The sequence below is a fragment of the Sphaerodactylus townsendi genome, linkage group LG14, assembly GCF_021028975.2.
Source record: "Sphaerodactylus townsendi isolate TG3544 linkage group LG14, MPM_Stown_v2.3, whole genome shotgun sequence".
Classification (NCBI taxonomy): domain Eukaryota; kingdom Metazoa; phylum Chordata; class Lepidosauria; order Squamata; family Sphaerodactylidae; genus Sphaerodactylus; species Sphaerodactylus townsendi.
The window spans coordinates 44,211,781-44,233,893 of record NC_059438.1 but is presented as its reverse complement, the minus strand read 5'-3'; the positions used below and the strand labels follow the sequence as shown (position 1 = coordinate 44,233,893).

At 43.7% G+C, this 22,113-nt stretch overlaps 1 protein-coding gene across 4 annotated transcripts in view; it reads left to right on the top strand.

The window, feature by feature from the left end:
- The window catches only part of SLC39A6 (solute carrier family 39 member 6), a 42,563-nt gene that overhangs the window by 18,191 nt on the left and 2,259 nt on the right, over positions 1 to 22,113 (top strand). For 2 of the 4 annotated variants that reach the window (XM_048515436.1, XM_048515439.1), the window contains exons 2-8: positions 893 to 1,609; positions 5,448 to 5,643; positions 6,157 to 6,326; positions 8,067 to 8,276; positions 9,445 to 9,541; positions 19,152 to 19,532; positions 20,541 to 20,621. In XM_048515436.1, coding sequence (XP_048371393.1) covers positions 893 to 1,609; positions 5,448 to 5,643; positions 6,157 to 6,326; positions 8,067 to 8,276; positions 9,445 to 9,541; positions 19,152 to 19,532; positions 20,541 to 20,621 — 1,852 coding nt within the window. Of the gene's footprint in view, positions 1 to 888; positions 1,610 to 5,447; positions 5,644 to 6,156; positions 6,327 to 8,066; positions 8,277 to 9,444; positions 9,542 to 19,151; positions 19,533 to 20,540; positions 20,622 to 22,113 lie in introns of all 4 variants that reach the window. The other 2 variants (XM_048515440.1, XM_048515438.1) reach the window with 2 other exon arrangements.

The window sequence follows — 22,113 nt, the reverse complement described above, 5'->3', positions numbered from 1 at the left end:
CCCGTGGTGGGGGGGGAGCGCTGCGGACAAAGGCCCGGCCTCGCGCCGGCCCCGGCTCCTGCCCCCTGCGGCACAGGCCGCGGCTGCCCGTGCGCCAGGTTATCCTTGTGGTGAGGAGCCAGGTGCCCCGTCCCGCCCGCTGGACCCCGCCGAGCCCCGCCGCCGCGCTCCGCCCGCTCCGCTGCATAGAGAGGATCACCACGTTTGCCCTTCGCTTTGTGTTGTCATCCCCCAGAGTTGTTCTCCGTAGTCCTCCTCTGGAAGGGGCAGGCGCGGGTTGCCAGGCAGGAAAGGGAGGGAGGAGCACCACTGTCTCTCGTTGCCTTCATCGGCTGCTCTTCTTCGTTGGCTGGGCTCAGCCTGGCTCACAACAAGCAATAGCTACAGTGCTGATACCAACCAACCACTGCAGGGCAGACGCATTGCCTTGAACCCGGAACTGCAGTCGCCCAGAGGGGGACACGGATTAACAGTCAAAATATGGAATCAACAAGGAAAACCAAACGAAGCAAGGAAGCAAAAGAGGGACCAGTCAAGCACGGGCCTGGCAGAACAGCTCCCTCATGCAGACCCTGCCACACTGAGCTGACTCCCACCCCCCCCCCCCCCCCCCCGCCAGAGCTCCCTCGGGCTGAGCCCCAAAAGCCCTGGTTGAAGTCGACCAGGAGTTTTTTCCAGCCTTTCTGGAAAATGGAAGCCCCAGGAAATGAAGATTTTAAATCTACAGACAGAGTGAGACCTCACGAATTAGGGAACTGAGATTTTAGAATTCCCTCCCAAAAACTTTGATTCTACAGAGTTACAGCATGTAAAGACCTTCCTGTTCAGACAAAGTGAGATGTTCCCATTATGTTTAGGTTTTTTAACCCTTCTTATCTTTTTCTTCTTACAGGGTTCTGCTATGGAGAATAAACTGTCCGTGACTTTCCTCTTCTGGCTTTCTGCACTGTCTTGTGAAGCTCGTCACAATGGCCTGGAACAAGCCACCACTGCACAAACACCAGAGAACCTCGTCCCTGAGAAGGCAGCTGGTGTCAATGTTGATTTGGCCGTACTTATGCAGAGGCATCACCTTCAGGAACTCTTCTCTCGCTATGGGGAGAACAGCACATTGACTATTGAAGGATTTCGAAAATTGCTACGTAACATGGGCATTGAAAAGATCAAAAGAGTTTCTTTAGACCATGAACACCACCATCACCATCGTAAGCACATCACACTGGGTACCACCCTGGAGAAACCAGGTTGCCCCAGTAATGAATCTAGTGGCAGAAGCAAAGATCTCAGGAAAAGCCCAACAAAAGCTGTGTCTGGAGTAGAGAACAGTAAGCACCACCAGGGCTCTATGAGCAGTAAGAGCACAACAGTAATGATAATACCGTCTGCTGACACCCCAGCCACAGAAGTCAGCCCTCTTGCCCAGCACTCTGAACCGGTAGAACTGGAAGCTTCACACCCTGAGCTAGTCGGCCCTCGTCCCAGCATTGTCCTGCGAAGCAGCAATACGAGTCTGCTTGTAAACGGAAAAACAAATGAATCTCTTTCTATGAGGGAACCAGAAAGAGGAAGTTACATGTATTCTAAAGTAAGAAAACCAAGTACACAAGAGGTGAGACTATTGGCTGATCTTGGAAATAGTTCTTTTAAAGGAAAATGTAATGCTTGAAGCAGACTTAGTTCATAGTTGCTCAGTGCATATGGGGTTTCATTCAACTGTTTTGCAGACATTCCTGGATGTGCACACTACAATTAAATATATTTATGTAATTTAGGACCTGTTTTTTGTCATTCTGAATTTGTCAGGACTGTGCATTGGGTCATTTGAGGGTGTCGGCGATTAATAGGCTGTTTTTCATTCTGAATGGTTTCTGATCAATATAAGCTTGACTGCAAAGCCTCGATGTCTGAATTGGTACTTAGTGCCCCACCAGGAGGTGGGGCAAGGTCACTCAGCAGGCTACATGTGGAGGAGTGTGGGATTGAACTGGGTTCTCCAGAATAGAGTCCACCGGTCTTAACCTGTACACTGGCTTTGGATATTATTAGTTTATAATTAGTCCAGAAGGTTTTTGAATTAGAAAAAAATGAAAACTTAATTTAAATCAAGCATTTACATCTTTCTCTTCTTTTTAAATGAATTGCGATTTGAAATCTTCCACTTTGTTTCTCTCTAAAAAAAATCCATAGATTTGCATTTGGGTGATTTTATGTAGAGCTTTCCAACACCAGAAATATTAGATTATGTTTGAGGAAGAAGCTCTCTCTGCTTCATAATTTACCATTTATATTCAAGGTCATGAAATGTGGACTTGAGATCTTTGATTCCATTTCATTGCTCCTTTGGCAGTTGCCAATAGAGCATTCAGAGAAGTGAAGGGTTGCAGTTTGTGTGTTCTTTTAATGTTCGATAAAGTGCTGCTAATCATAGGTATGTAGTCTGAGGGATCGCTGTTTCTCAGGTAAACCATACTTAAAAGTTCTGATAGGCCATGAAAATTTTTAAAAAGAAGGAAGGAAAAACAAAAACAGCTTCAGAGGAAGGATCTCCATGTCTGGCGGACCCTGGTCACAGTAACCGCTCTGTCACTGGCTTGCTTCTCTTCAAATCACAGCAAGCCAGTGTACCACTTTCTTTTAATTTCTACAGTTAATGATGGATAATCCCATCTTTAGTTGAAATGTTATTTATTAGAAATCTGTAAATACATTTATTTATAAATCCTGTGGTTGTAGTTTGAATTATTGACGAAAACATTTCACTTACTGGAGCCAGAGTACATTAAAATTTAATTAAGATCAGCTTGCACTTTCCCTCAAGAAAGATAAGCTTCTGGTTTCACTTAAAACTTATTTGCTGTTTTCAGCTGGTTCTGTAGGCAAGCTGAAAGCAAGAACTTCATGAAATATGGAACTGAAGTGTACAACAAAGTATAGTTTGTCATTGTAGAGCAGGCTGAATGGGTCTTGAAGAACTTTGCCCAAAACCATTTGTGTCAAGAACTGCTGGCAAGTGTGGTGTAGTGATTAAGAGTAGGTGGATTCTAATCTGGAGAACTGGGTTTGATTCCTTACTCCTCTACCTGAGTGGCAGAGACTTATCTGGTGAACCAGATGTGTTTCTGCATTCCTACATTCCTGCTGGGTGACATTGGGTTAGTCACAGTTCTTTGAAACTCTCAACCTTACCTACCTCACAAGGTGTCTGTAAGCCACCTTGAGTCTCCTTACAGGAGAGAAAGGTGGGGTATAAATCCAAACTCTTCTTCTTCTCTAAAATGAAAACAAAATAGACTTTCTTTTAAAGGAAACTTTAGTGTGTTGAATCATGTTTTAAAGTCTCACTTCTTTGTTAACAGCTTTTGATTTGTGTTAGTTTCTTTTTTCTGTATGATCTATGGCAAGCACTTACAGCCAAATCCTGAATGGGCTGCCAGGTGAGGACTGCACCACTCTAGTGGACTACCTCCCCCCCAAAAACAGCTTTCCTGCAGTGCAGGAAGCCCCCCAAAGTTTTTAAAAAAGGAAAACACTTTGAGAATCCCCCATAGGGGATAACAGAGATACACCACCAAAAATATGGCATATTTCTGTCGCTGGCTCTGCTGGTGCACAGGAGCTGGTTGGGGAATGGAAGCTGAATGCCCCTGGCCGTGCCAGTGCAGTGTTTTGTGCCAGCAGACCTGGGGACGAGTGGCGGTTTCCAGGTTGATTGCCCAAATAAGTTGTCACTCCACCAGTTCATTTGCCCCTTGTGTTGGCAGGGTGGGCACCCATGCTGGTGCAGGGGTGCACTGGTTCCAGAGGGGGATTCCTCCCCTTGGATTGGGCTGCCTACAGTCACAGTCAAGAATTCATTAATACGTTATACCCATGATTGAGCTAGGAGACCAACAGGAATGTTTATAGAACTCTTTCTGGAATTGCTGTAATATTTGTGTAGAAGTTGTAGACCATATGTAAGGGAGGCATTTGTATTATCAGCTTACTGGCACTGGAGTAAATCCTGAGTTTTCAAGAGATGTGCACCATCTATTTAAGAACAATGGGAAAGCAGCTGCATCTGGCTCTATGAGAAACTAGTAACAAGCTAGTAACCGTCCATAGCTGTACTGGTATTTTTTGATGCAGTGAAGACATAAAAGGGAAAAAAGACTGCTTTTTTGCAGTTAACAAAAGAGCATCCTGCCTGATGACCTCAAAGTGATTCTTCCTCACTGTAGGTGATGATATAAGTTGCTGTTCACAAGCCCTGATAACTCTGAGGCAACACTTTATACCATATAGAGACTCCCAGTGAGTCTTCTTCCTGGACATTAAAAACATCATTGCCCACTCCCTGGGAAAATAGTTTTCCTAAGTGATCAGACGTTCCCTTGCTCTGGATTGTTTCTTGTTTGAGATTTCATCAAATGTAATCAAACCTGCCCCTCTCCCATCAGACCGTGCCTCGCTCCCCCCTTTCTTCCCTATCTGCTCTTTTCAGCAGCTGAATTGCAAAGCTGGGGCTGCTGGGGCTAGTGCCAGGCGCTTGTGTTTGCCCAGTAGAATTGCTGTCTTGTTTTCTGGAGCTACGTGAGCAGCCAGTGAGAGCCAGGGGGGCGTGGGGGCTCGGGTGGTTGCACTAGGAGCTGGCAAACCCAGGTTTGAATCTCTGCTGTGCCATGGATGATGTTGGGCCAGTTGCTGTCTTTCAGACCAACCTACCTCACAAAGATGTTGTGAAAATAAAATGAGAGTGAGGAGAGTGAAGTGTAACTTGGCTTGAGTTCCTGCTGGGGAGGAAAGCAGGATATACCTATATCTAAATATTGCAGTTTCTTCTGTTTCAGAAACAGTCTGTCAGACAGCATAGTGTTCTGCTGATAAAGAGCACTGACTTGGATTCTATAACGTCCGTGGGTAGAGAGCAATTTTCTGCCTCTGTTTCCCTTTGGAGCCCACTGGAGTCCCTGAAATTCTGTCCTGGAGCAGTCAGGGGGCCCCACCATCAGGTACAAAGTGGGAGCCTGCAAGTGGGACTGGGGGGCTCAGTAGTACTTTCCCCCTCTTTGGATTCTCCTCTGAAGGGCTGTTTAGTGCTGGAAATAAGTATACCAACAACAGGTGATAGGAATCACCCCATCCTTTGTTGACAAAGATGCCCTTCTTCCGTTAGAAGCTGATTGAAGGAGACCAAGGCTCTTTTGACTCACAGAGTTAATTGCCTGGTTCTTTGACTTCTCCTACACAGGGCTAGACATGTGTATTTAAACACCAGGGCATTTTGTTTGATATATTGCATAATGAATATGCTGATGACTGTAGGCTGCATCTCAACTTTTGTTTACTTTCTTTTTAAAAATGCAACATTTGAAACTTTCCTTTAATTGACCATAGTGCTACTATAGTTTGAAGTCTTCCTAATGTCTGTGTATGCGCTTAAGTCTCCTGAATGGTTTCTTCGACAGTGCTTCAATGCGTCAAAACTGATGCTTTCTCATGGAATAAACACACAAGCTATGTTGACAGCTACAGAATTTAGTTATCTTTGTCCGGCTATTGTAAACCAGATTGATGGCAGATACTGTATAATTCATGCAACAAGTGAAAAGGCGGAATCTCCTCCAAAAACATATTCTTTGCAAGTAGGTAGGTTTGTTCAAGGTCAGTATTCTTGCTTAAATACCGTGTTGTTTTGTGCTGCACTGAGAGCAAAAATGTTGAGCACGAGTCTAAAATCAGTGTCTTTGTTTTGGTGTGGAAGGATAAGGAACACCAGGCAAGTGAAATTATTACTTAGACTAGCCAGAATTCAAAATACAGCAGACAGTCTCTTGAACTGAATAGAATTCTTCCTATGACTGAATGTGTGCAGACTTTAAAAGATGTGATACACCTCTGAAGATGCCAGCCACAGATGCAGGCAAAACGTTAGGAACAAGATCCACCAGACCACAGCCACACAGCCTGGAAAACCCACCAGAACCAGTTGAATCCGGCCGTGAAAATCTTCGACAATACTTTAAAAGATGTGTTTGTGCCAGATTATGTATGAATGGGTATGCCTAGCTTATTACTTTTTTAAAAAATGGTTTGAACATGAAAGGGGGAAATTAGTTCAGGAAATGAATGCTTGGGTGAAGCATGTAAAATAAAGTTGTTTGCTTTTCTTTTTAGCTTGGATTGGAGGATTTATATCAATCTCCATCATCAGTTTTCTTTCATTGCTGGGTGTTGTCTTGGTGCCACTTATGAATCGTGTATTTTTCAAGTTCCTTCTAAGTTTCCTTGTGGCATTAGCAGTTGGTACTCTAAGTGGAGATGCTCTTTTGCATCTTCTTCCTCATGTAAGTACCTTCTATTTTTTAACCTGAGTTACTGATTACATGTCACTTTGGAGTATGATGTAAGTTACACATTTGATTGGGGAAGACTTTAAGTCAGGTAAGGGAGAATAGCGGCAGTCGTGCTTGTAGTGTGCTTCAAGAAAACACAGGGGATATAAGAAAACAAAATCCATTGATACTTTCAGGGCTGACTGGCACAGCTGACTCAGTGATGACCGTCTTCTCCATTCTGTCCACCACTGGACTGCAGCATTCCATCATGATGTTGTTCCTCTCACCCTAATGGTGAGCGCTAGTGGTAGCAGCCATTCTTTCAGCCACGGTGCACCAACGGGCCAAACTGGATTGGGTCAAGTAGCACACAGAGGACCCCAAGATGGATTCAGGCATTTTTGCATTTCTGCTTGGAATTTCTCACTGGCTACTTGAAACCAAGGGCTAAGAATATTAAAAGTTTAATCCGGTTATAAAATACTATAAACAACAATAAATGCAAATGACACAAGAAAGAAGAAAATAATGACCTCCAGGTCCACTTCCATAAGTTGTGCTGGAGTTGTGCTGTCAGTAATACAATAGAGGTTGCAGAACGTCTTTGCATTCTGTAGTGGACATACTTGCGGCGAGTCCTCCAGCCACCTTAATGTGCCAGCACTCATCACTTTTCATCCTATCTGGTGCTTAAGAGTAGTGATCTGTGAACAGATAGATCCATGTTACACTTTCCACTCAGCCACTTGGGGACCTTGGGGCAGTTACTCTCGGCCTAACCCACTGCACACGGCTGCTGTGAGGATAGAAACGGTTGGGAACCGTCATGGATGCTGCCCTGAGCTGGGAGAAAGTGGGAGAGGCGGATACTTCCCAGACACCAAGGAAAATGGACCTCCCTCTGTCATTCACATCTGTTCTTTCATATGGGAAATTGTCTGTGTAGCAGTTGCTCCCTGTGTGTTTGCTTGCATGTGAAGGTGTGTTCCTCTTCAGTGCCGCCACCTTAAGATATAAAACCCAGCCTATCATGCAACCAGTGCCTTGGGGAACCCTTGTAAGATTGCCTTCAAGCAAGTACAAAGGCAGAACTTCCTGTTCCTTTAATTCCCCCTTTTCATGCATGTCCGCAGCATGTCAGAGTGGTCTTCAGTTTGTGAGTAGGATTTGCTTTCTTAAACAGGAAATAAGATTTATTTCTAAATATTAAATGAGAACACATACATGGAAAATAGCCGTCTGATGTAGGAAAGAATCTTAAAATGTGAGCCTAGCTAAGTTACAATACAAAAGAGATACTTTTGATGGAGCAAACACTCCCCCCCACACACACATAAACTCACAATGACCCTTTGCAGAGGTGTTTGGGTCCCAGCATAGATCACATCACTCAAACGAGGCATTTGAACCAAGGACAAAAGAAGAGCCCACTTTTTAAGCCCCCAGCATGCTTAGGTGAACCTCCCCCCCCCCCCAATCTAGAGGTAGTGGGAGACACCCCAAGCTCTCCTGTCAAGTCATCTGTCATGTGGCCCTCATCTCCTTACCCCCCCATCAGGTTTTTATGACTGGCATTTATGACTCTGCTTGGCATTTAGTCCAGAGGGGCTGTCTCTCAAGGAACCCAGTTCCTGTCACATGGCTCTCCCTGGCTATTTTATTACCCCTTCTCATGTGAAAATAAACCCATTGCCATGGCCTCAGTCATAACAGTCTGCCCTAACCTGTTCTCCTTATCTCAATCTTTAGTCTCATGGAAATCATCGTCATCATGAGAAACCTTTCATGGAGCACAGTAAAGACCCTCTCTTGAGGCATATTGTTTTCCAGAGTGTAGAAGAGAGTGCTTATTTGGATTCTACCTGGAAGGGCCTCACAGCACTTGGAGGACTATATTTTATGTTTCTAGCGGAGCACTTAATCACTTTAATTAAGCAATTCAAAGACAAGAAGAAAAAGGTAGGGAAATAAGGACAAAATGTCTTGTTTCTGAATACTGTGGGGCAGCTCACATGAGGTTTAAGTGTCATATAGCTGTTTGTGTTCCAACCCACCAAATATGGCACTCACACCTCTGGTCTGCCTGGTTTCTTTCGTTATGGTTGAGCGTACATGGATACAGTCTTGCTTGAGCACACACTTCTTCCCTTTGCAGAGGTTATTTCAATGCAACTGATTTCAGTCTGGAAGTTTTTGTTCAGCAAACTCCCATTAAAACAAATGCAAATGAATATTTGAGCCATTTCTTGTTATAAATTTACATTTTGTGAATGCCAATTCTGAAAGCCTTGTTCCCGGCAGTACAGCCCTGACAGGCGTGTAAAAATGTTGCTGTATTAAACAGTGCCTGTGTAGAACATTGTGTCATTTTAGTGGGTATTTAAAGCAGTAATTGAACTGGAAGTTCTTGTCCCTTTATCATTAGAAAATAAGCAGTTGGATTCATACCAAAAGAAAGAGCTTATTTTTAATGCAATAGATCTGTATCAAAACCTTGGTAAAAAGTGTTTAGATACAGTGAATAGAAAATCTGTTTAAATACTTTTTTTCAGATTTGGAATAATGAATTGCTTGTTCAACTGAATGTTGCCTTTTGACTTTACTTACATCAAAGTGAGAGCAGCAGTGGCATAGTGGTTAAGAGCAGATGTACTCTAATCCGGAGGAACCAGGTTTGATTCCCTGCTCTGCCACTTGATCAGTGGAGGCTTATCTGGGGAATTTAGATTAGCCTGTGCACTCCCACACATGCCAGCTGGGTGACCTTGGGCTAGTCACAGTTCTTCTAAGCTCTCTCAGCCCCACCCACCTCACAGGGTGTTTGTTGTTGGGGGGGGGGGGGGAAGGGAAAGGAGATTGTCAGCCCCTTTGAGTCTCTTTACAGGAGAGAAAGTGGGATATAAATCCAACTCTTCTTCTTACATGAAGTTGGCATGAGAGGTGGTGGGGGCTGTTCCATCTTGATGCCTTCTACATTTCTGTCAGATGCATAGCAATAATGTGTGTGTTGCATTCAAGCCAGACAGGCCATCTAGTCCAATCCCCTGCTCAATGCAGGAACAGCCTAGAGCATCCCAGAGCAGTGTTTGTTCAGTGAATAACTTTTGTGTGTGTTTTTTTATGTCAGAAAAAACATGATGAAGATGAAGCAGAAATCAAGAAGCGGCTGTCTAAATACGATTCTCAGCTTTCAACAAATGAAGACAAATCAGATGCAGACGATCGTAAGTTTCCGTAACTGTTGCACAGTTATTCCATTCAGAATAGCTGAGGTTTGCTTCTGTCTTTCCTAAGACCTGATGGTGATGAATCCCACTGACTAAGTAACCAAATGTTGCTATGCAGCACAGAAAATTATCTGAGATGGCTGAGTAGGTAATGTCAAATGATTGATTGTCTTATACCATGAGTTGTCACAAATTGCTTGTTTATGGGTTGCTGCCTTTCTAGTTTTGATGACTGATGATGGCCAGGTTCAAAACTGGGGTGCAATTAAAGGTGAACTTTAGAGTGAGCAGAATCTGTATTCCACCAGGATGAATTCCTGGCTTTGAAGGAGCTTTGTGCTGGCAACATCCCTTTTTGTGACCCCCAACTGTCCCCTTGTCTTTCTGCTAACTTACCTGCCTGTGGGAACAAAGTCCTCCATTACCTCTGCTCCCTGGAATGCTCAGATGGCCGTGATTCAGGGGTCTGGGGATATGCCATGTTCTAGGTTGTCTGGTATTATGCAGTGGAATTTTTAACAAACACACCCCGTACATCCTAGTTATGGGATGCTACCACCTGGAGTGTTCCAGTCCTGGGTCTCGCTGCATGGTAAGCTGAGGAGGAAGCTTAGGGAGGCAGGGTTTTTAAGTTACTGCCAGTAACTTTGGAATGGACTTGTAAATAGCCTATGTTGTTTGAGTCCATTTTGAATCAAGGTGGTTGAAAAGAGAGAATTGCCATTTTACATAGTTGCAGTCCTATTTTGCCCATTGTCTTATGGTGACTGTACCAAACCTCAGCCATTATACAGTTCAAGGAGCCATCTTAGGAAGCTAAAATCCATCACAGAGAGATGGAAAAGCTGGTGCAGAAGCTGGTGCTGAGTTATGTGCGGCCACTAAGGCAATAGAGAAGGTCTCCTTAACTTAGGGAAAGGGGCTCCAGTCATAGAGTCATGACAGGTGGAGGTGATATGAAGACCAAGAGCAAAAAAAGTCCGGAGCATCCTTCCCAAATTGCAAGATATGTTGCAAAGCTTTTCTGTTCTGTTTCAACCCCTATCCGTTTCTTTCTTGGATTCTCTGGCCTGCTGTTATTTCAACTGGATGATGTGCTGTTTGTCAGATCCTCAATGACTGAAATAACACCTTGTAGAGAACAGAGGTTTATTTGACCAGAGGACAGCTTGGAAAAGCCAGAATTGACTTTTCCCCGCACAAACAGCAGTATATTAAACGAGGAACCACTCCTCCCCATGTGAACAGACACAGAAATATGTAGACCGTTTGAATAAGAGCAAGTGTCCATTGGAGCTGACCTTGGCCAGCACCTGGTGGAGAAAACAGCTAGAAACAGTCACATAATATGTAATTCCCATCCCCCCAAAGCAGCACCCAGCACCCACTAGGCATCCTGATACTGTTGTCCCTAAAGAGGTCTTCACCGTGTGTCTGTAGATTTGAGATGAACAGAGTTCTGTATCTGACTGCTTTCTCAGCTGTGCCTGTCAGATTTTAGTTCTGGACAGAAAAATGGCTGAACTGCGGCTGAATCTTTTGAAACTTAGTGGATGCCTCTAGTAGCCAGATGGTTGTTTTTCTTAATAATGATACTTTTCTCCATGTAGTAGAGAGCTCAAGTGCTTTACATGCAGAATCTTGCTGAAGAAGGATGTTGAGGAGTTCTTTCGGGTTGCGTTGCTGAGCTACTGCTGAGTAGACCCGCTTTAGGCTCCCCGTGACGCAGGCTGGTCGTTGCAGTCCAGGCTCTGCTCAAGACGGAGCCTCCAGGATGGCTGTGCCTTCCCTCCTTCCGAGGGGGGCAAAGGGATGCCCATCTTGCTGCGGGAAAGAGCAGACAAGGGCAACAGGGGCCCCCCCCCCACCCCAGCAAACATCTTCCCACGTTTGGGGGGAGCTCCTGCTGTGAAGAGTCCCCAGCCAAGCTGACATTTTGCCCACCTGCCCCCTCCTCGTTTTCCTTGGGCCACCTAGGGTCGTCTTTGCTAGAGGGTGCCAGGTGTGCTGATGCCCTTTACTGTCCTGGGGGAGGGGAGGCGGGAGTCCTACATTCCCAGGCTTTGGAAACGGCGGTGATTCTCTAATCTGAGGGCCCAGCGAGATTTGGAGGGGGGGGGGTGACCGAGAGTCCTGCCCAAAGGGATTGTGCACCCTGCTCCAGTCTGGAGGAGGTGAGGTGAGGTGCATAGACGCGACCCAAGAATCTGCTTCGTCAGGCAATATCCTCTAACTACGGCTTTTGAGGCATCCCATAATACCTCCTGTGTCACTGATTCTTTGTTTTCTAAGAAATAATATTTTATCTTTTCTAATAAGTCTCTCCTTTCATTTTCACCTTTCCATATCATATTATTATATCTCCCCTTTCATCCTGAATGTGGCTACCAGTGGGGCATGGTCTGAAATCCATTCTTTATGAGTTTCTATATCAACACACTGTATATTACATAAATTCTTTATAAAAACATAGTCTATATATGTTAGAAAAATAGGTTGGCTGATGTGGTTTATTCAGTTCATTAAACATATTTATAATATTCCATTTTCTTAACATGTCATTTTCTCTGAAATCCATATTACAGTCTCCCATTATTAATGTATCTCCTGAAAATAAATCCTGCAGTTTCTTAAACTTTTTTTCCATGAACCGTTTCTGTTTTTTATTAGGTGCAGATACATTCATCAATGTCATCTGAAAACCATGAATCTTTGCTTTAATTATCATCAATCTCCCATTTTGATCAGTATGTATTTCTTGTAACTGGAAATCTAAAGTTTCTTTTATTAAAATTGCTAACCCTTTTTTTTTCACATTAGCTCTAGACTCCCCAATGATCTTCCAGCCTGGTACTTTCACTAAAATATTCCTATCTGCCCTTTTTTATGCATTTCTTGTAAACAAACCACATCCACCTGTTCTTTCTTTATAAATCTAGATAACTTGTTTCTTTTAAAGCCGGAATTTAAGCCATTAACATTCAAAGAAATTATTTTTAACTTAATTCCTGCCATGTGTTGTCACTTTGTAATCCACTGAACCTCGCTGCTTGCTGCTTTAATATTTTTTTATTCCCCCTTCATCACTCTCCCTCCCCCCTCTTCTCCAGCCGCTCATAGAGAGGATTTCTCCTCTCAACATGTTGGAGATTTCCCAGACCTCTGCGCCTCCTCCCCGTTTCCCCCGGCAATGTCTACAACAATTTGCAAATATTCCCAGCACACCAATTTTTCCCCTTTATCCTTGTTATATAGACAGAACCATTCATAGTTTTTATTATTGTTCTACATAAACGTTAACTACTTCATCCGGCGTTGTCTATCTTCTTGCTAATTCTGGGCTTCTAATCCAGTTCCTGCGAATAGTGAAAACACCAGCTGGTATTATTCTCTGATTAGCTTGTTAGTGTGAGAAAAAAAAAAGAATCTATTACTATTACAAACCCTGTTAGTGTATTAATCTATATATGTTACTTAAGTTTAAAGTTATTAGCATAGAGTGAAAAATTAATATAGACATATAAAAGCAATATGCTGTTACGAAGCCTTTGTTTTTGTCATTCATGTTCTTTTCCGGGAATTCTTTGAACGTCTCATGGTTTGAGCTTCAGTTTCTTCCATCTGAGTGCTTTCATCTGAAGATGTAACCTGCTCCTGGCTTGATTGTGCTGGCAATGGAACACCAACTCTTTGTAATAGCAGCTTTGCTTGTTCTGGAGTCTTTGCAATCAACTTCTGATCTCCATCATAATGTAAAAAGCCCATAGGCATTATCCATAGGAGAATTGCCTTTAGTTTTTTCATCAAATCTTCTTTCCGGAATTCAGACCCCCAATGAATCACAATATCTGCTGGTCTGGTGCCCACTCTTTTGAATGTTCTATGAGCCCGTTCAAACCAGCCAGGAATAGCATCTATTTGCATTTCTTTGAGCCATTCCACAATTTCTGGAATTATATTTTTTTCATCATTCAGAGTAGGCATTCCCACCAGATGGATGTTGATTCTTCTAATCCTGTCTGAAATTTCTGCTATTTTTGTCTCCAGCATATGGATTTGCTGAGGGTTTTCCTCCTCTCTCTTTTTTATATTATCAATTTGTTCAGAGAGCATTGCCTAGACAGGGTTGGCGTGGCAGACCCTCCCGGACTTTCAGGGCATAATGATCGGACCATGACACAGAGGATACCACCATATCCTTCCCCAAAGACCAAATCCAGCGTGTGATCAGCCTCATGAGTAGGACCAGAGTTAATCAAGGGAGACCCAGAATCGCCATGGATGACACCAGGTCCTCAGCCGCTGGACAAGAGGCGGCATCCACATGGATGTTGAAATCCCCCAGAATAATAAGTCTGGGGAACCGCAATTCCCGATTGGCCACCACCTCCAGCAGCTGTGGCAGGCTGTCCTAGTGGCAGCTATTCTGTTCCCGGGTGAGGACCATCCTGCTTTTTAATGGAAATTTAACAATACAACAACACCTTTTATTGGCATATAAATAAATGAAATAATGGAAATTTAAGCCCAGGCATTTAAAGATCTTAACCTGCTCAAGTTCTTTCCCATTCAGCATCTAGTTAGAAGGGCACCATGAGCTTGCAAAAACCCTGAGTTTTGATTTGGAATAATTAATTTCAAGGTTATTGTTATTACAGTATTCAGCATACCTGGCTAATAGTCGCTTTAACCCCACTTTGGTCCATGATAACAAAATGGCATCATCTGCATAAAACAGCAGAGTTATGCTTGATTTACCAAGATAAGGGCTGTGCGTTATCATACCCTCTCAAAGAGGACGCTAAATCATTTAAAAAGAGGTTGAACAGGGTTAATGTGAGAACACAACCCTGCTTGACCCCCTTATTAGGTGTGATTTTAGGGGTCAGATTGCCTTCCAGGTTGCACTTTACATGTATTAGAGTGAAGTGCAATGATTAAAGAGAGAAATGTCTTCTCTACACCTAAGCATTCAAGCTTCTTCCACAAAAGGTTTATTGGCACAGACTCAAAAGCAGCTCTGAGATTGAGGAAAAACTGCATATAGCTTGGACTTATTTACCCTGGTATACTTGGAAATCAGAGTGCTCAGGACCAAACAATGGCTGAAGGTGGATTTACCCGTCTGAATACCCACTTGCTCTGGTCCAAGTATTTTGTTCTTGGTTACTCAGCAAGACAGTTTATCTAATAAGTACTTGGCATATAGTTTCCCCAGAACAGATAATAAGCTAACTGAACAGTAGTTTGTAGGTAATAAGTGGTGTCCCTTTTTGAACATCAGGACAACAATAGATTTAATCAACAAAAAATATATTCTGGACAACCTTACAAAATGCTTAGTTTTCCCCCCTATATTTTCCTATATTGATTGGTGGTTCTGGCTATCCATTATGGTGATATGTCAATGGCTGAAATCTGAATTAATTTATCCATTTTACAAGTTATTCACCTACCTTGGTAGATCATATGCAGTTTTGAATAGCAGTGGAGGTGAGGCACTCACAGTTCATGGTGATCTTATCAGTTCTCATAGATTCTAGTACTATTGAAGAATGAATATATGAAAAAGTGGGCTCATCTAGGCCCTTAGTCTTCTATTGTGCTGATCCATTATGAGCTCTGCATACCCGCAGGAGCATGACAGCATCCTCTCATTATGGGCCTGAAATGAAGAGTTGTGGACAGAAACTGTTGGAGAATAATATTGAAGTAGATTTAGATTCAGGAAGCTGTGATTATATGATGGCATGGAAAGAACTGGTTCAGTCTCTTGAAATAGCTGGCATCTTGTATAAAGCAGTGCAGAGTAAAAAGCGATGCCTTTGTTCATTTCTGCTGTTTTAAAACTTGTACAATTTCCAGCCTTAGGTTTGCAACTAGTGCATTGCTGCTCCCATGCGCCTCTCTTTTCCATAAGGGACTTTATCATTTTTGTCTTTATTCTGTGGCCAGGTGAAGTCTTGCTGGTACTTTACAGGTGATAGGAGCAACTTGTGCTTTCTCTCCATTTTCAGACTTTATTGAATAGTGGAGACAGCAATTTTGAAAGCATTCCTGGGAGTTGGAGCAGCTGACCTCTGCTGCTTAAGAGCAGTGGCAAAGATTTCCTGCAGTTTTTCTCATGTGGTTTGACTGTTTAGGTATCTTGAGCAATTTCTGTCTTCTATTCATGGTGTAGTGTAGTGGTTGAAAGCATGTGGCTTCTAATCTGGATAATCAGGTTTGATTCCCTGCTTCTCCACCTGAGATGTGTTTAAGAACATAAGAACAAGCCAGCTGGATCAGACCAAAGTCCATCTAGTCCAGCTCTCTGCTACTCGCAGTGGCCCACCAGGTGCCTTTGGGAGCTCACATGTAGGATGTGAACGCAATGGCCTTCTGTGGCTGTTGTTCCCGATCACCTGGTCTGTTAAGGCATTTGCAATCTCAGATCAAGGAGGATCAAGATTGGTAGCCATAAATCGACTTCTCCTCCATAAATCTGTCCAAGCCCCTTGCACTCCTACATTTCTGCACTCCTACATTTCTGCTGGGTGACCTTGGGTCAGTCACAGTTTTTTTAAACACTCTCAGTCCCACCTACCTCACAAGGTGTCTGTTGTGGAGAGACGAATGGAAAGGAGCTTGTCAGCCACCTTGAGTCTCCTTACAGGAGAGAAAGATGGGATATAAATCCAAACTCCTCTTTCTTTCTTTCTTTCTTTCTTTCTTTCTTTCTTTCTTTCTTTCTTTCTTTCTTTCTTTCTTTCTTTCTTTCTTTCTTTCTTTCTTTCTTTCTTTCTTTCTTTCTCTTTCTCCTTTCTTTCTTTTTTTTCTTTCTTTCTTTCTTTTTTTCTTTCTTTCTTTCTTTCTTTCTTTCTTTCTTTCTTTCTTTCTTTCTTTCTTTCTTTCTTTCTTTCTTTCTTTCTTTCTTTCTTTCTTTCTTTCTTGTGGGTTACTGCCTGCGGAGGTGCTCTGAAAATCTCTCCACAGTTTTTCATGCTTTTCATGATCAGATGGAAAGTTATGTTCTCACAGGAAGGTGTAACTGAATGGCTTTGAGTGACTTGTAGCTGCTGCTTTAGGCAGGAGCAGTATGTGGAATTGTCTGTTAGAGCTGCTTCCAATACGTCTTGATATTAATACCTCAGTTTTTAAATGGCTGGCTTTTTCACAAGATACATTTTATGGTTCCTTTTCTAATACAATTTGCAGCTTGCTTCTTACTTACATTATACATTACACTTTTGGGTATGTCTGAAATTTTAGGAAGCTTATAATCTTGTGCGTTACAAAACACTGTAATTTTGAATGCTGCTTCAGCTGACTTTTTAAATCGAAGACTAATTTGCACTTCAAATGTAGAATAAATATGAAAGCAAATGTAGAGTGTTTTTGCATTTATATATATTAGTGTTTTTACCTAAAGTATTCATTTTCCTGCTGTGCATGCAAACAAACTCCATTTCACTCTGCCAAGGACTTTGTGTATAATACGAATGCACATTATCCTGCAGGCTTTCCAGGGGAGGCAGCATCAGCTCCCAGCTACTCCATGGGAATGCTGAGCAGTTAACATCAAGGTCCATGAGAAGCAGCCCCACACTCAGCTGGTGTCTTCAGCGGCTGCTTCTTTGTCCTTGGGGGAAAGCAGCTCTCTCTGCCCTTGCACTGGAGAAATCTGGCTCCCAAACGACTTTGTTGATTTCTTCAGCTGCTCTTACCTGTCTTAAGAAAATGTTGGCTACAGCTATAATACATCACCTGACTCAGTAGGACTTAGCTGTGAAACTGACAGCGGAAGACTGTGTGACAGGGATTGAGAGCCAGCATGGCGTAGAGGTCAAAAGCAGGTGGACTCTAATCTGGAGAACCGGGTGTGTTTCCCCACTCCTCCACATGTGGCTGACTGATGAACTGGATTTGTTTCCCTGCTTTTACACATGAAGTCTGCTGGGTGACCTTGGGCTGGTCACAGTTCTTTGGAACTCTCTGAGCCCCTCTTGCCTCACAAGGTGTCTGTTGTGGGGAGAGGAAGGGAAAGAGTTTGTAAGAGGCTCCTCCTTACATGAGAGAAAGGCAGGGTATACATCTAAACTCTTCTTCTTGTAGGACCAAGGCTGTTTCCCAGCCTGCCCAGCATGGTGCCTCTAATGGCACATACTAGATTTCTGGATACAGCAGTGGGGAATATGTGGTCCTGTTGGTGCTGATGCCTTCCTCCTCCTCCAGAGCAGTTCCTTGGCAACTTTGCTGGCATCGCCATTAGGGGTTCCCAGAGCCTCAGTTTCAAGCATTATGTTTTGTTTCTGTTATTCCGTATGTTTCTGTTATTCCTCTTTGACCCATCAGGAGGGATTTCTCTTGTATCAGACTTTCCTTGTGACCTTTTTGCTGTCTCATTCTTGTCCAGGCTGCCTATCCTGATAGCAAAGCTCAAAGACACTTCGCTTCTCTTTCATTGCCTTTGAAGAGATCTGGTTCACCATTAAATTTTGTTATAACTGGTACAGCGGCTTTTAAAACCATACTTTTCCCATCTAATTTCTCTCCAGTTACTTTGTGTTTTTACATTTACCAGATTCTCCCCACTGCTGGGCTCTTGGGGAAATTTGGAAAGGTTCCCTATGAAGAAGGACTCTGTCCATGTAATCAAAGATGTATTAAATCTGCAGCTCACGTTCTTTTTAATTGTAAATTTTATGCAAATGTATGAAATTCTGTTACCTGCCCTCTGTTACATAAGTTGGGTGACCTTGAGGCGAAAGCCAGGAATCTTTTTTGTTGCCTGACCACTTCCCTCATACTACTTGTCTGGTTGCCAAGTTTCTTTTGACAGCTATGAGAATATAAGGGAGATAATATTTGAATTTATATTTTATTTGTTTTATTTATTTTTGTACATTGTTTTATGCTAATAAAGGTACTGACTGACATTTCCTTTAAAGTCCACATTGCTTACTTCTCAGACCACCTTCCTAAAAAGTGTCAAGAGCAAAGGTTGGTGCTGATGTGGTGAGATGCTGAGTTTGCCAGAAGGATGCTTCCAAGACCAGCCCGTTCCCTCTAGCCTAGCCCATGAGGTCAGACACTTACTTTCTCTGCCTAACCTTTGCCATGCAAAGGATTACATGAAGGCATTCAAGGGTGAACCAGAGGGCAAATGGCATCACCCACAGGGGCAAATATATAGGACTGGATCAGAAATGCATGTTGAGTCTTCTAGAATTGAGGAGGAGGAGAAGAAGAAGAGTTTGGATTTATATCCCCCCTTTCTCTCCTGCAGGAGACTCAAAGGGGTTACAATCTCCTTGCCCTTCCCCCCTCACAACAAACACCCTGTGAGGTAGGTGGGGCTGAGAGAGCTCTGAGAAGCTGTGACTAGCCCAAGGTCACCCAGCTGGCGTGTGTGGGAGTGTACAGGCTAATCTGAATTCCCCAGATAAGCCTCCACAGCTCAGGCGGCAGAGCTGGGAATCAAACCCAGTTCCTCCAGATTAGATACACGAGCTCTTAACCTCCTACGCCACTGCTGAAAATGTTGCAGTATATAAAATGAAAAAGATTTTGTAATTGTCTGCCTTAAAGAAATTGAGAATCCACTTTTTCCCTCCCTTTTATTAAGGTCCTGACGGTTACTTGGGGGCAGATTCTCAAGATCCCTCCAGCTTCCTTTCTCAGAAGCCAGCAGTGCAAGAAGAAGAAGAAGAAGAAGAAGTCATGATCACTCATTCCCACCAGGAGGCTGCAGATCATGAATATGCCTCCAGGGGGTGTAGGAACAAGTGCCATTCCCATTTACATGACACTCTGGGGCAGTCTGATAGTCACCATCACCATGACTACCATCACATTTTGCATCACCATCACCACCAGAACCATCACCCGCATAGCCACAGTCAGCGCTATTCACGGGAAGAGCTGAAAGACGCTGGCATCGCCACCCTCGCCTGGATGGTCATCATGGGGGACGGGCTGCACAACTTCAGTGATGGTCTGGCCATTGGTGAGTTGCTGCTTCTTGAGCTTGTATTTCCCCCATTTTTTGTGTTTTCCCTCTCCACTCATTATAAATGTCTTGCCAGCGTGGAATTATGGATTGTGGATAAAGAGATCATCTATAGAAAGAGGAATCCTTGTATCGTTGGGGCTTGGATCCAGTGTTAACATTTCCAAGGGCAGAAGGGATCTTTGCCAATTCTGTCATACACAGCGGGCCCGAATGCTCCTCAAACGCTACTGTTGAGGGCAGAGGGGAGGAGAATCAATAAAAATCATCATCCTTTTTGAATTTGTAGAAATTCCAGATGGATTCTAGGCTATTGTGTACATATGAGAGTCAATATACAATTGTGCTCCTGGTTGTTAATTGTTGCTGGTATTGTCTAAAAATGTACTTTAGTTATTAAATCAATGAAAAATTGTTTTAGCAGGATTCCTAGTAGTTCTAAGGTCATGCAGTCAGGGAAAGAATTCTTTCAATCTGAAATATACCTTTCAGTGCATCTAATCCTGAACATATTTCAGAGCCCCTCGGGGATGGGGCGGTCTATAAATCTAATAAATCTAAACAATAAATAAATAAAATAAACAAATATTTACAGCCAGCCAGCCATGGATTTCAGTGGGACTGAACTGTTGTTACCTGATTCAATATCAGTTCTAAATGCTTGTTCTGAGAGTAACGGTTGACATCTTCTAACCTTGTTCTTTTGTGGATTATGTCAGATTTTCCGTCTTCTCCTTTGCCAGCTGAACTCCTGGAGCCAGAGGCTCTTCCGCCATGCCGAGAGCCAGGCCGTGCTCAGCGCCTTTTATTCTCATGTGTATTTCAAATTCTGTGAACTGCTTTATGAGGTCTGCCCTGTGCTCCTGGCAGCCCTCGGTCTCCTCGTGCCCAAAACGTGCACTCCTTGTTGGTGGTTTGGTCAGTTTTTTTGTTTTTATGTAGGTATTCAGTTGCATTTCCCAAGTGAGACAGCTCCTCCAGGATGCTTTCCTTTTCTTCACCCAGGTGCTGCGTTTACAGAAGGCTTATCGAGTGGCTTAAGTACATCTGTGGCTGTATTTTGTCATGAATTACCACATGAGTTGGGTAAGAAGCAGACATTGTAACACTGGGCAGGGCTGTTGGTGGAGGCTGCCTTGGCAGTGCCCTTGCAGAGGGCCTGTCACCACCCAGCAGTTCTGTGGGGAAGTCTCTGGGATGTCTCAGGAGTTCTTTGTGTGTTCCTGGACGCGCTGCATGAGGAAGATGGCGGCTCTTGGACTTCTTCCCTGTGCTCCTGTGACTCCCCTTTGAGCTTTCCTGGCATGGGGGGAGGAGTGTGAAAGTGGCCTTTGTCCTGGGTAGGCAGGAGGAGTGGGGTGCTTGGGGAGGGGGCCATTAAAGGCCTCTTCAGCAAAGGTCCCAGAAACTATTACAGCATGTAGCCCCGGAGTTGTGTTTTCCATGGTCAAGGGATGTGGTGGAGATGAAGAAGAGTTGGATTTATATCCCCCCTTTCTCTCATGTAAGGAGACTCAAAGGGGCTGACAATCTCCTTTCCCTTCCCCCCCCCCCCCCACAAACACCCTGTGAGGTGGGTAGGGCTGAGAGAGCTCAGTAGAGCTGCGAGTAGTCCAAAGTCACCCATCTGGCATGTATGGGAGTGCACAGGCTAATCTGAATTCCCCAGATAAGCCTCCATTGCTCAAGCGGCAGAGCGGGGAATCAAACCCAATCCAGATTAGAGTACATTTGCTCTTAACCACTACGCCACTGCTGCTCATGATGTAGAATAAGAATGGTTGGTGTTTATACCCCACATTTTTGTATCTTTAAGGAGTCCCAAAGTGGGTCACAATCACCTCTCCCCCCCCCCCCCTTTGTGAGGCAGGTGTGGCTCAGAGAGAACGGTGACTGTTCCAGGGTCACCTAGTAGGCTGCATGTGGAGAAGCGGGGAAACAAACCCGGTTCACCAGATTAGAGTCTGCATGTGGAGGAGTGGGGAATCGAATTTGCAGCTCTTAACCACTCCACCCAGCTGGCTGCTAGCAATCAACCAAGTCTAAATAGAGAAATTGCACCACTTGAGCTATATTAGCAGTCAGTCCTTAGCATTCGAGATTGTTTTTGTGTTGGTTGCAAAAGGGCTGAGATGCTTCCAGAAGCATGTTTAAAGATGAGGTGAAGAAATTAACCAAAACATCTCCTATAAATAACTGCTAGTTACAAAAAACAACATTTACTTAGCTTGCAACAGTCCATTATTCATTTAGCTTTGGTAGTTCTCTGTTACTTATACAGCTCCAGTTATTTCAGGTAACCAGTGTAAAAAGCATCCCTCTGTGATCTGACCCGCTGCTCTTGACAGGTTAATACAGGTTGGGGGGAAATAGCCTTTTTTTGCCCTCCTTTCCTGAACAGGGTCACATTGGATGGAGGACAGCGGAGTAAGTGAGGTAAAAGAGTGGTTGTGGGACAGACCTTCTGATGATTTCACCTGATGCCTCAGACTGTCCACCTAAAAATCATGGCTTGTAATGAGATACTAAAAATATAAAGTTGCAAATTCACACTTCTCTTGCTGCAGTTTTGCTTGCT